The sequence below is a fragment of the Carcharodon carcharias genome, chromosome 16 (assembly GCF_017639515.1).
Source record: "Carcharodon carcharias isolate sCarCar2 chromosome 16, sCarCar2.pri, whole genome shotgun sequence".
NCBI classification, from domain to species: Eukaryota; Metazoa; Chordata; class Chondrichthyes; order Lamniformes; family Lamnidae; genus Carcharodon; species Carcharodon carcharias.
In genome coordinates, this window is record NC_054482.1 from 87,675,469 (window position 1) to 87,690,241 (window position 14,773).

General features: G+C 40.9%; 1 protein-coding gene across 5 annotated transcripts in view; it reads left to right on the forward strand.

Moving 5' to 3' along the window:
* Positions 1–14,773, forward strand: part of usp24 (ubiquitin specific peptidase 24) — a 195,274-nt gene that overhangs the window by 110,167 nt on the left and 70,334 nt on the right. For all 5 annotated transcript variants that reach the window (XR_005945485.1, XM_041207988.1, XM_041207989.1 and 2 more), the window contains exons 34-38: positions 4,616–4,778; positions 5,544–5,699; positions 6,574–6,644; positions 9,072–9,232; positions 9,635–9,696. Coding sequence is in view for 4 of the 5 variants with exons in the window: in XM_041207988.1 (XP_041063922.1) it covers positions 4,616–4,778; positions 5,544–5,699; positions 6,574–6,644; positions 9,072–9,232; positions 9,635–9,696 (613 nt within the window). In the remaining variant the exon portion in view is untranslated. The remainder of the gene's footprint in view (positions 1–4,615; positions 4,779–5,543; positions 5,700–6,573; positions 6,645–9,071; positions 9,233–9,634; positions 9,697–14,773) is intronic.

Sequence of the window (14,773 nt, forward strand, 5' to 3'; positions counted from 1 at the left end):
CTCTGAAGATTGGGTGACTGCTTTGCGAAACACCTTCACCCAGTCTGAAAGCATGACCCTGAGCTTCTGGTTGCTCGCCACTTTAATTCACCACCATTTTTTTGATGGTCACATTTCTGTCCTTTGCCTGCTGTGGTGTTCCAGTGAAGCTCAATCCAAGCTGGAGGAACAGCACCTCATCTTCCAGTTAGGCACTTTACAGCCATCTAGAGTTGATATTGATATCAGCAATTTCAGACCATGAACTCTGTACCCCATTTTAATTGTCTTTTTTTGCCATGTGCCACCAGTCTTGATCTTATTTTTCATGTTTTTGCTTTCAGACAGAGCTGTTCATTATTCTGCCATTCACATTCATTCTGGACAAATGGTTTATTTACTGCAACTATTACCACTCCCTTTCCATTTTGTTCCATTATATCTATTGAAGGCCTTCCCTTTTGCTCTTTTTCCCATTCCCTCATTTCAACAGCATAAAAGCCATCACGTTTCTACTTTCCTTAAGTTCTGAGGAAGAATTTTATTCCACTCAAAACGTTTACTCTGCTTCTGTCTCCACAGATGCTGCCAAACGTACTGAGTATTTCCAACACCTTCTGTTTTTTATCTTAGATTTCCAGCATCTGCATTATCATTCTCTTAAGACTTTTTGTAACTGTGCAGTCTGTGTAACATTGGTATTTGTGCATTAATGTCCAGGTGCTTTTTAAAGGGAAGGTGGTAATACAGTAGAGGTGAGTCTCCTCATTAAAGAAATAGTTATTCATCTATTTTATTTGCTTTCTGTTGTCCAGCTGCAGCCTGAGAAACTGCCAGTCCAAGCAACAAAATGAAAATAAGGCCATTGTGTTCACTACTATTTGCATTGCAAGAATGTTGAACACATGGACCACCTCTCAGGACCCAGCATCCAGGATTCAGAAATTAGTGGAAGGGTGTACCTGGGGCCAGACCTAGAATTGGGGGCCTGTGCAAATATTCCTAATAGTAAGGCCCTACAGAAGAAAGAGGGAAATGCTTAATTAAGAAACATTTTGGAAGGCAATACACTGGCCACCTCTTACTAAAGAGACCTAGAATTGCACTCCAGACTGGGGCATCTCTTCAGCAGAGTTCTGGGAGGCCTTCTGGTATTTTGGAGGGAGGAATTTAAAAAAAAAACAACCGGCACCAACCTTGGCTAGTCAGGAGTAGGCAGAAGTTTCTATTTGCCTCACTTCCACGGTGGAAGAGCTGAGCAGAAAGCCCAGGCCATTATAATTATCAGAAAATTCTAAATTGGATATATATCAGGTAAATCAGGAAATTTGAGGTGCAAGAAACAAGGGTAATATGGGGGACTACAATCTGCATATAGACTGGGTAAACTTAATTAGCCCTAATGTTGTGAGGATGAATTCCTGGAAGGTATACAAGATGGTTTTCCAGAACAGTAGGAACCAATTAGAGAACAGACTATTTTAGATCTAACATCGTGAAATGAAAAAGGGCTAATTAATAATCTTGTTGTAAAGGAGCTTTTAAGGAAGAGTGACCATAAGATGATAAAATTTTACATTACATTTGAAAATGATGTAGTTCAGTCCAAAATTAGGGTCTTAAACCTAAACAAAAGAAATTATGAAGATTGGCTGGGGTAGATTGGGAACTAAATTCAAAGGTATGATAGTAGATAGGCAATGACTAGCATTTAAAGAATTAATACATGATTCCCAACAAATTTGCATTCCTTTCAGGCACAAAAACCCAAGCAGGAAATATGTTCCAACCATGGCTAACAAGAAGTTAAAGATTGTATTAGATCAAAGGAATTATTAAGTTGCTTAAAAAAAAGTATTAAGGCTGAGGATTGGTAGCATTTTAGAATTCAGCAAAGGAGCACCAAGAAACTGATAAAGAGAAAATAGAATATGCAAGTAAATTAGTATGAAACATAAAAACATCAAAAGGTATGTAAAAAGGAAAAGATTAGCAAAGACAAATGTGGACGCATTATAGACAGCCTTGAAAATTTAAGAAATGGCAGAGAAGCTAAACAAAGATTTTGACCCGTAACTTCTGAGCTCCCCAGTGTTGGATTTGGAAGGTACCCCCAAAGATGCTCTGGGGAGTCCCTCTGTTAAGTTCCCAGGTAAGGGTTTGCACAGCATTTGGCCAGAGTGCGCACATCCTATGGACAGTTGTACTGTACTGGGAACTACTCGAAAATGCAGTTTAAATCGTTAAACTACAGATGGTTCTGCCAGGGTAATGGTTACTCAGGAAAAAGTTAGAAGAATTAAAACCTCTTCTAACTTCTGATTAACTATTGTAAAGACCCAGACCAACCCCGTGGGACTTCCCCAACCTCAGACGCCCTCACTCCCTGACCTCCGATCGCCCGCCTCCTTCAACCTCCAGCCGCCCATCTCCCCCAACCTCCCACCGCCCAGAGTCATATGGATCTATGAAAGGGATATCATGTTTGACAAACCTGTTAAAATTTTTTGAGGATACAACTAGCAGAATAGGTAAGGGAGAACTAGTGGATGGTGGTGTATTTGGATTTTCAGAAGACTTTCAATAAGGTTCCACACGAGGTTAGTTAGACAAATTTAGAGCACGTGGAGTTGGGGGTATTATAATCGCATGAACTGAGGATTGGTTAAAGGACAGAAAATGGAGTAAGAATAAATGGGTCATTCTCAGGTTGGCAGGCTGTAGTTAGTGGGGTACCGCAAGGATCAGTGCTTGCGCCCTAGCTATTCACAACCTATATCAATGACTTGGATGTGAGGACCAAATGTAACATTTCCAAGTTTGCAGGTGACACAAAACTTGGTGGGAGTGTGAATTGTGAGGAGGATGCAAAAAGGCTTCAAGGGTATTTGGACAAGCTTAGTGAGTGGGCAAGAACTTGGCAGATGGAATAAAATGTGGATAAGTGAGAGGTTAATAGGTAAAATAAGTGCAGGGTACTTCTTAAATGGTGAGAGATTGGAAAGTGCTGATGTCCAAAGGGACCTTTATATCCATGTTCAGAAGTCACGAAAAGCTCACATGTAGGTGCAAGAAACAATTCGAAAGGCAAATGGTATGTTGGCCTTTACTGCAAGAGGATTTGAGTACAGGAGTAAAGAAGTGTTGTTGCAGTTGTATAGCGCCTTGGTGAAGCTGCACCTGGAAAATTGTGTGCAGTTTTGGTCTCCTTACCTAAGGAGGATGTACTGCTATGAAGGTTCACCAGACTCATCCCAGGGATGGTAGGATTGTCCTATGAGGAGAGATTGAGGAGACTCGGTCTACATTCCCTAGAATTTAGAAGAATGAGAGATAATCTCAGTGTAAGATACAAAATTCTGCAGGAAGGGGGTGAGGGTGGAGTGTCGAGAACTAGGGCACACAGTCTCAGAATAAGAGGTAAGCCATTTAGGACTGAGATGAGGAATTTCTTCACCTCAGAGGGTGGTAAATCTTTGGAACTGTCTGCCCCAGCGGTCTGTGGAGGCTCAGACACTTGCGTATATTCAAGACAGATAATAGAGTTCTAGATATTAAAGTGGTGTGGGATAGTTTGGGAAAATAGTGTTGATAGATCAACCATTAATATTTGAATGACGGAGCAGGCTGCAGGGGCCAAATGGGATTCTCCTGCTCCTATTTATGTATGTTCCTGTCGTGTCTAATCCACAAAATGGGTTTAGTGTTTTATTATCATGAGAAAATTTGGTACTGAATCTTTATATTTTTCCCCTCATGGCATATTTGACACAAGTTTGAACACTAGATCATTTAAATAACATACTTCGGGTGGGTGTGGAAAGGACGTTTCCACCTGTGGGAGAATCTAGAACTAGGGGTCACTGTCTAAAAATAAGGGGTTGCCCATTTAAGACAAAATTGACATTTTTTCTCTGAGGGTCGTGAGTCTTGGAACTCTCTTCCTCAAAAGGCAGAGGTAGATAGAGGCCTGATAAGCAAGGGGGTGAAAGGTAATCCGAGGTAGGGGGGAATGTGAAGTTGAGACTACATTCAGATTAGTCATGATCTTAATGAATGGCAGAGCAGGCTTGAGGGGCCAAGTGCTGCTACTCCTACCTCTTATATTCGTACCCTTAAAAAACCTTTGAGATGTACAGTTGGGTTTCGGCATTCAGCTTTCTTCAAATACCTCTGAAGTTTTTTTTTGAAGGTTAAAATCCTGGAATTCCCTCCCTAACAGCACAGTGGATGTACCTACACCACATGGACTGCAGCGGTTTAAGAAGGCAGCTCACCATCACCTTCTCGAGGACAACTAGGGATGGGCAATAAATACTGGCCCAGCCAGCAAAGCCCGCATCCCGTAAATGAATAAAAAAAATACTAGCTGCTCATGTGTGAACATAAAGGATAGTCAGGAATTATGGCAACCTTGTCATGGCACAACTAAAGGGACAAATCAATTTGTAGTTTTATCAACTCTTGAATAAAATATTGATTGAAAAAATTGTTACTGGAATCGTTGAGGGAAAGATATGTGTTTCAACCTAAACTCACTCATTCACCCTTGAAGCTATAGCATGCCAGTTATTTGTCCAGTAGGTGTATTATTTGTGTATTTTAGTTAATGTGAACACGTGTAACTTTGTTGCAGACAATGGATGTGAATGATTTCACCTCAACAGTAGCCTGTTTCATGAGGCTGACATGGGCAGCAGCTGCTGGACGTCTTGACCTGGTGGGGAGCTGCCAGCCAATTAGGGAGAGTACCAATTTTCTGTTTTCTGTTGGTATTCGAAATAGGCTCAGCAGTTCAGGTGAGGAAACCTTGTGTGCCCTTGAAGCTTTTCCTAGGTTGAGTAACCTTTATTTGTGTGCTTTAGTGTTTGAGTCCCACTGTCAATAGTTCTTTTCAAATTAGATACCAGGACAAGTAACATAAAATGAATATTTACCTTGATAGATGATTTACAGAAAATCTGCTTGAGTTGTGGCTCCCAAATTTGGCAAAAACAAAAATAGAGGCTGTTTTGCAGCTCTTGAAATCTCAGTAATTTTCTGTGCTCTTTTGTGGTCTCCACATGAAGTATCACTTTTGGTCATGAAGATCAGTAATTGACATAATCCGACCTCTGCCAGTGTTGCTCTTGCATCTGGGGCTAGACATCAGGTTTGTTTCTTTGTTCAGCCTGAGACCTCTATACACTCCACTCATCACTTCTCAGGCAAAGCGTAACATGTCAGGAAATCATCATTTGTTGGATCATTATTTTTAAATGTATATTCTCCACTCTTGTGCTGGAACTCTCTCTACAATGACAAATTTGGGACAATTGTTGGGATACAGTAAATCTGATGTTAGCATCATTGATTTGACATTGATTTATTTTCATGAATTTTCATTAAATGCCTATTGTGGTATCAGATAAATATCACAAATAGATCCCATAGCTTGGTGGGTAGGCGAAGCAATTTATTTTTGGCAAAGTATCCAATTTACTATCAGGTTATCCTAATGTAAGGTGGGGAGTAAACTACCCCTTCGAGTAGAATAACACTGCAACTGTTTTAACTTTTTACAGGCAGCACTTGCAGTACAGGAAGTGAAGGTGAATCAACCACACTACATGCAGGCATCTGTGTGAAACAGCACTCAGTCTCCACCAAAGATACGCTCATTGCCCGAGAGGCCTTATCACTTCTAGTCACATGTTTACAACTCCGGTGTCAGCAATTAGGTAATGTCCTTCACAGATCAGTTCATTATTTTTGGAAGTTGGATATATTTTAAAATGACACTTGTCTTTCTTAATACTCTAAGTGGTAACACCAGATTATAATTTTATTTTATAAGTAAAGTTGTACCTGTCAAAACATGTCCTCAGTGGAAATTGTTTTCTCTGTCCAGAGTAAAAATATGGTAATTGAAAGGCTCCTTGGTAGATTTCCACTTCTTGCAGAAAGGTTCAGCAAGCTACCCTTTGGCGATATATTTCTGCCTCACATTGATACTTTTTTATTTGCTTTATTTTCAAAGTAACTGAATAGAAAAAGAGTCCATATTTTTTGTAAAACCTCTAACTTAATTTCATGGTTGAATCCAGATTTTTTTTAACCAAATTCCACTTACAAACACAGCTTATATGCAGTTGTACTTAAAAATTAATAATGTATTATAAGAAACACGTATGGATTTGGTTAAATGAAGCAGCTGAGATAAATGGGAAACATCACCACAGATAGACAAGCTCACAGGAAAAGAGAAACTGGAAATAATTGGAATTTATCTTGATGGCAACTGGCTTTTGGAAAGAGGAGCTGCACAGAATTGAGTAAATCCAATTTGAAGTAACTGTCATGTCACTGTCTTCAAATTTAAGGATATGGTGGTGCATATAGAGGGCAGATTAGAAGAATTGCATGAGCTAAACTGCAGGTGAAATGTAAAACAAGATTAGGTAGAGAGTAGAGATCTGAAGGAAACCAGAAATATTTTAACAAACTGAATTCGAAAAATATCAATGCTAATTTCTGTGATAAATGAGATTAATAGCTGATTGTTTTCAATGATAGCAATAGACTAGAAGATGAGATTTTGCTTTTTTGTTTTAGGTTCTTTTTATATTCTTCCTTGTGTGAGTGATTTTATCATTGACATACTACTTGGATCCCCCAGTGCTGAGGTAAGGAAAATAAAAATTGCCTAAAAAATCTGGTTTGCATCTTGATTTTCTCTGGGACCAGCAAGTGCTACGTTATTGGGATAATGTGGAACAAGTAAGAGATCAAGCAGCAATCATATCTGAAATTAGAAAGGTTTCCATAGGCAAAGCTAAATGAGCTTGATGTTGGTTGAGTGAGATTGTGATTCCCATTATGGATTTGATTGTTTAGCGATAGCTACGTTGTATGAATGAGCAAGTCAAACAAATGTGAAAAAGTACCCTCACTAACTCTCCAGCTGTTTATGGTTTCCTGCAGTGGAGATATGAAAGTTACAACAAAATGGGGAACACTATTTTGGGCCTCCTGAAAATGGCCTGTGGATTTTTAGTATACAGCTTGGAATTATTGAAAGCAAACATGGGCCCTTTAGAGGCAGAGACAGGAGAAATTTTAAGGGGGAAATAGGGAAATGGCAGGGATGTTCAACAAATATTTTGTCTGTCTAGAGGACACGAACATACTGTAAATTGTGGGGAGCTAAGGCTCTAATTAGAGTGAGGAACTTAATTAATATTAGTAAGGATAAAGTACTGGAAAAATTCATGGGATTAAAACTTGACAGATCCCCTGGACGTGATGGCCTACATGGGTTTTGAAAAAGGCAGATGCATTGATAGTGGATGCATTAATTTTGACCTTCCAGAATTCCCCACGTCTGAGAACGATCACTGTGGATTGAAAGGTAGTAAATTTAACCCAGCTATTCAAGAGAGGCAGAGAAAACGGAGAACTGTAGAAGGTTAGGCTGACATCTGTGGTAGGGAATTGCTGGAATTTGACAAGGAAGTATTCAATGAACGGCATGGCACTAGGAAGTTCTGAGGAACAAAGGGACCTTGGCGTGTGTGTCCATAGATCTCTGAAGGTGGAGGGGCATGTTAGTGGGGTGGTGAAAAAGGCATATGGGACACTTGCCTTTATCAATGGAGGCATAGAATACAAAAGTAGGGAGGTCATATTGGAGTTGTATAGAACCATGGTGAGGCCACAGCTGGAGTACTGTGTGCAGTACTGGTTGTCACATTATAGGAAGGATGTGATTGCACTGGAGGGGGCGCAGAGGAGATTCACCAGGAAGTTGCCTGGAATGAAACATTTAAGTTATGAAGTAATGAGGTTGGATAGACTTGGGTTGTTTTCGTTGGAGCAGAGAAGACTGGAAGGGTGGTGGAGGCTGGTTGACTCAGATCCTTTAAAAAGTACCTGGATGAGCACTTGACATGTCATAACATTCAAGGCTATGGGCCAAGTGCTGGTAAATGGGATTAGGTAGGTAGGTCAGGCATTTCTCACATGTTGGTGCAGACTCGACGGGCCGAAGGGCCTCTTCTGCATTGTGATTCTGTGCATCAATTATTACAGATCTGGTAATGGGACATTTGGAAAACCACTATGATTGGGCAGAGTCTTAGAAGAGAGGAATTGACCAATCTATCTATATATTGAGGGTGTAACTAGCAGGATGGAAACTAATGGAGATATATAATATATATTATAATAAATATGCCACACAGGAAGTTGTTACATAAGATTCAGGGGGAGATGTTGGCGTAGTAGTAATATCACTAGCCTAGTAATCCAGAGCAATCTCACCACAGCAGCAGGTAGAATTTAAATTCAATTACTAAAACCTGGAATTGAAAGCTGGCCTCAGTGGCCATGAAACTTCCCCCTTATAATTTCTCTTGTCTCTGTTTCTGCGAACATTTCCCCCGAATGTCTTTTAGGGAAGGAAATCTGCAATCCTTACCCAGCCTGGCCTACATGTGTCTCCAGATCAGTAATTGACTCTTAACTGCCCCCTGAAATGGCCCAGTAAACCACTCAGTTCAAGGGCAATTAGGGATGTGCAACAAATGCTGGCCTTGTCAGCGACACCCACATCCCTTGAAAGAATAAATAAATATGATTAGGGATCATGGGATTAGGAGTAATAATAGCATGGATTGATAATTGGTTAATGGACAGAAAACAGAGAGCAGGGGTAAACAAGACATTTCAGGATAGCACAATGTAACGTGAATTATTGCTTGGGTCTCAGCCATTTACAATTTGTCAATGGCTTAGATAACTTAATACATTAAAGTTTGCTGCTAATACAACGTTAAGTGGGAAAGTAGATATCAGAAGGACACAAAGAGGCTTTGAAGGGATATAGGCCAGTTAAGTGATTGGGCAAGGAGGTGACAGTTGAAGCCCAATGTAGGGAAGTATAAAATTCTCCACCTTGGTAGGAAAAATGGAAGACTAAGATCCTAATTCTTGACTCTCCAGCCAGGGGAAGCAACCTCCCAATATCAACTCTGTCAAGCCCTCTAAGAATTTTATACCTTTCAATAGGATTGTTGTATTTTGAAGATGTCAGTTGTTTCATATACTCACAGATCAGAAGAGTTGCCTGGGATCAGTTGTACACGCTGAGCCAAACGGATACCTCCACAAACCCAGAAATACAGAAACCTAACCAGTTCCTTCTACATGTCATCCTGACAACACAGCTGCCGCTATGGTCCCCAACCAGCATCATGCGTGGAATCAACCAAAGGTAAGAAGGATATCAGAAGATAAAATAAAAACTGAAATCATAAAATAAAAGCCCAGTCTGATCAAAAGCATCCTGAATATCTGTTTCTTTATGACGTTGTAGAAGATCACCAATAGCGTTATTTTAAGCATAATCTGGAGCTTGGAGTTTAATTGCAATGGTTAGATGTTACCCTAGTCCGTTCCTTTAACTCATTTGCTGCTCAGGCATTCCCATGGAGAAATTACCTAAACAGGTGATGAAACCGTTGAGATGCCATTGAATGGGTAACACCTGCCTACAAAATGCTCTGAATTTATTTTACCTGTGGCCATTATATGAATGTAAGTTAAGTTTCTGTTTAAAATGACCATGTTTCATTTTGCTGTATTTACAAATTACTTGTCCTTGCTTGCCTTGCAGGCTTTTGTCTCAGTGTACTGAATATTTTGGCTTGAGGTGCCAACTCTTGGATGACTTAACATGTGAGTATGATGGATCAATTTATAGGTTAAATGTAAGTGGACAGCGTGTTCTTTCTTCAGTTCATCCACTCTGTGTTAGATAAATCCTCAGTATACCATGCAGAAATGACTGATTCTGAAATGAATTTTTTTGGCAGTTTCTAATTGATGAATTGCATTTCAATTTTTCGTCCAAGTAAATACTGTCTGACTGTTTTTGCGTATCAAGAGCATGGGGCTACATTGAGGGTCACAATGCAATCAAATTTTTCCAATTGCTATGTGATTTGTTAATTACAACCAAACGAACTAATCAAAGTTAAAATGTGTACTGGAATGTTACGTTATTTGTTACTGTGCAGAATCATAACTATAGTTGGTGACTTTTAACATTGAATTTAAGGCACCAATAAACATAGTACTACTAAAATTTTACTTGCATGCATTTTTATGCTGCAAGCATCTATGACTTGCTACATTCAGGTTATCACATCTATGCTGGCACTTTTCTGAACCAATCCAAAACTAAATTCCACTGCACTGTCCTGTCAGCATAACCCTGTATCTTCCTCTGCTTCAAATAATCTTACTGTTCCCGTAAAAGGTGGAATTCCTCTTTTGCCTCAAATACTCTGTGGTAAAGAGCTGTCTCTCAGACTAGACAAGCAACAGCTCAACATAGCCATACTCTCAGAATCATACCTTACAGATCCAGGCACCACCATTGCCATCCCTGGATATGTCCTGTCCCACTGGCAGGACAAACCCAGCATAGTTGGCGGTACAGTGGTAGGCAGCTGGGAGGGAGTTTCTCTAGGAGTCCTCAACATCGCCTCCAGACCCCATGAAGTCTCATGTCATCAGGTCAAATGTGGGCAAGGAAACTTCCTGCTGATTGCCACATACCGGAGCTTCACCTCCCCTACTGGAATCAGCACACTTCCATGTTGAACACCACTTTTCCATGTTGAACACCACTTGGAGGAAGCAGTGAGGGTGGCAAAGGCAAAGAATGTACTCTGAGTAGGGGACTTCAGTGTCCATCACCAAGAGCAGCTCAGTAGCACCCCTACTGACATAGCTGGCCGAGTCCTAAATGACATAGCTGCTAGACTGGGTCTGCGGCAGGTGATGAGGGAACCAACAAGGGGGAAAAACATACTTGACCTCATGTTCACCAACCTGTTTGCGACAGATGTATCTGTCCATGACAGTATCGGTTGGAGTGACCACCGAACAGTTGTTGTGGAGACCAAGTCCCATCTTCTCATTGAGGATACCCTCCATCATGTTGTGTGGCACTTCTACTGTGCTAAATGGGATAGATTTCGAACAGCTCTAGCAATTCAAAACTGGGCAACCATGAGGTGCTGTGGGCCATCAGCAGTAGAATTGTACTCAACCACAATCTGTAACCTCATGTATCCCCCACTCTACCATTACCACCAAGCCAGGGGATCAACCCTGGTTCAATGAAGAGTGCAGGAGCAGCACCAGGCATACCCAAAAATGGGGTGTCAACCTAGTGAAGCTACAACACAGGACTACTTGCTGCTTATGCTGTTTGGCATGCAAGTGATAGAGCTAAGCGATTCCACAACCAACATCAGATCAGATCTAAGCTCTACAGTCCTCCCACATCCAGTCATGAATGGTGGTGGACAATTAAACAACTCACTGGAGAAGGAGGCCCCACAAATATCCCCATCTGATGGGGGAGCCCAGCACTTCAGTGCAAAAGATAAGGCTGAATCATTTGCAACAATCTTCAGCCAGAAGTGCCGAATGTGTGTTCCATCTTGGCTCCTCCAGAGGCCCCCAGCATCACAGATGCCAGTCGTCAGTCATTTCGATTCACTCCGTGCTCTCGAGAAATAGCTGAAGGTACTGGATACTGCAAAGGCTATCGAACCTGACAATTTTCCGGCAATAGTACTGAAGATTTGTGCTCCAGAACTTGCCACATCCCTAACCAAGCTGTTCCAGTACAGATACAATACTGGCATCTACCTGGTTGTGTGGAAAGTTACCCAGGTATGTCTTGTACACAAAAAAACAGGACAATTCCAACCTGGCCAATTACCGCCCCATCAGTGAAGTGATGGAAGGGGCCATCAACAATGCTATCAAGCAACACTTGCTTAGCAATAGCCTGCTCACTGATACTCAATTTGAGCTCCGCCCGGGCCATTAAGCTTCTGACCTCATTACAGCCTTGGTTCAAACATGGACAAAAGAGCTGAACTTGAGGTGAGGAGAGAGTGATTGCCCTTTGACCTTAAGGCAGCATTTGACCAAGTGTGGAATCTAGGAACCTGAGCAAATTTGGAGTCAATGGGTATCACGGGGAAAACTCTCCACTGGTTGGAATCATACCTAGAACAAAGGAAGATGGTTGTGGATGTTGGAGGTCAGGCATCTCAGCTCCAGGAAGTCACTGCAGGAGCCCCTCAGAGTAGTGTCCTAGGCTCAACCATCTTCATCAATGACCTTCCTTCCATTATAAGGTCAGAAGTGGGAATGTTTGCTGATGACTGCACGATGTTCACAATTCACAACTTCACAGATACTGAAGCAGACCATCTCCAAATACAGCAAGACCTGGACAACATTCAGGCTTGGGATGACAATTGGCAAGTAACATTTGTGGCAGGCAGTGACCATCTTCAACAAGAGAGAATTGATCCATCGCCCGTGACATTCAATGGCATTACCATTGCTGAATCCCCCACTATCAACATGCTGGGGATTACTGTTGACCAGAAACTGAATTGGACTAGCCATATAAATACTGTGGCTACAAGAGCAGGCCCAGAGGCTAGGATTCCTGTGGCGAGTAACTCACCTACTCACTCCCCAAAGCCTGTCCAAAATCTACAAGGCACAAGTCAGAATTGTGATGGAATACTCTCCCCTTGCCTGGATGAGTGCAACTCCCACAACACTCAAGAACCTTGACACCACCCAGGACAAAGCAGCCTGCTTGATTGGCACCCCATCCACAAATATTCACTCTCTCCGCCACCGATGCACATTAGCAATGTGCGCCATCTACAAAATGCACTTCAAAAACTCACCAAGGCTCCTTAGACAGCACCTTGAAAACCCACAACCACTACCAACTAGCAGGCCAAGGGCAGCAGGTACATGGGAACACCACCACCTGGAAGTTCCCCTCCAAGCCATTCACCATCCTGACTTGGAAATATAACGCCATTCCTTTTCTGTCGTGGGGTCAAAATCCACAGGGACTGCAGCGGTTCAAGAAGGCAGCTCACCACTACCTTTTCAAGGGCAGTTCGGGATCGGCAGTAAGTGCTGACCTAGCCAGTGAAGCCCACGTCCATTGAATGAATTTTTTTTTTAAAGTTCCATATTGTAACAGCACTCTACATAAAATTTATTCTAACCCTTCTTCCTCTCCTAGTTGCTTTTTTAAATTGATGAGCCCTTGTCCCTGATTTCCCATCCAGAAAAAAACAGTCCCTCTCTATTCACCCTGCCAAAACTCTTGAGCTTTAAAACTTCCATGCAATATCCTAGCATTCTCTTATCCAGTTGCAATAATGCCAATATTTAGGGTCGCTCCTTATAACTATAGTTTCTCATCAGGTATTATTGTGGGATCTCTACACTATATACTCTGCATGGCTTCAATATCCAGTTTGTCATGGAATGTCAAAATTGTATAGGTACCCTGCTCTAACTGTGGCCTAACCATTACCTTGTACAAATCTGTCATCTCTTTGCTTTTATACTTTTGCCCATTTCTGAGCAATATCGTTAATCCTTTGTTTCATACCTGTTAGCCAACTTTCTATTCCTGTTGCTACAAATTCTCATATTGTATATGATTGAGTTTCCTGTGAGACATCTTAGCAGCTCTGTGTTTTCCTTTAGGTTAGTTTATACTTTGCCTGTTTACCCATGGAGCTCTCTTCTTTGCAGCCCATTTTGGCATACAGTAATATATCCATTTAGTATTCTATCGTGTATTTGAAGGTTCTCCACTCCTGATCTTTGTCCTGTTTGATAACCTTTTTGCCAGTTAATTTGGGCCAGCAGATCCCTCCTTATCTCAATAAATTTTATTTTGCCTTTCCAAGTCTAACACCATTATCATTGACCCTTCATTATCCTGTTTACTTTGCACATTAAATCTAAAAATGCTTTGCTTGTTTTGTGATGCTTTACCTATTCAAATTGAGCAATGCTTCTTCATTGAGATAGGGTAAAACTAAAAGCAAAACGATCATTGGAATGGTTAGAAATGTATAGCTTCACCTTAATTATTGCTCCACGATTCAATCTGCCCAAGTAAGAGAAGTAGTGCCGAGGAATTGAACAGCTTCATTATCTCTGCAACAGCATTAGACATTTTTTAGCCAGGAATAGGATAAGTTTTGATACAGGTGTTATGGCACAGTGGATGGTAAATGCTGAACTGCTCAAATCCCAGAGGGAAACTTGAAACAGCTGCCAGAACTGTTTTGCAATGTGTATTTTATTTCGAAACTTGTGAATTCAATAGCAATAAGTCCACCAAGACGAAGAGGTTTTTTTTTTACAAAACTAAATTAAACATTTATTAATAGAAGAAAATATTTTAAACATATACATTGGTCTACAAGTTACTACTATACTAACTGCTAACTCCCCTATTTAATCTGGCTCCCAGTTACACCTCTGTTAAGGTAACAGCAGAAAACAAATAGATTTAAACAACCCCAGGCAAAGCAACACGATACCCTGATAGGAGAATTCAAAATGAGTTTTCTCAGCTTCAGTTCCTTGATGCAAAGAGACTGGAAGCTTTTCACACTTGTCAGATCGTAGAATGCCTTCTCCTTACACATAACCTCATCTCCTTTATACTTGTTTCTCCTTTTTAAATGTAAATTCCATTGTTCCAGTATGTCTTTGCATCTACTTTTCTCATAAGGTAAATCTTGCACGATGCTCATATTATCAATAACCTTTGGGAAAAATAATCACACTGTTTGGCTTAACTTCTTCTGGCTAGGTATAACATCTTGCCATCTCTTTTAAATTGCAACTACTCTGGTTTATCTAAAAATGCAAATTTTCCTTACACCTC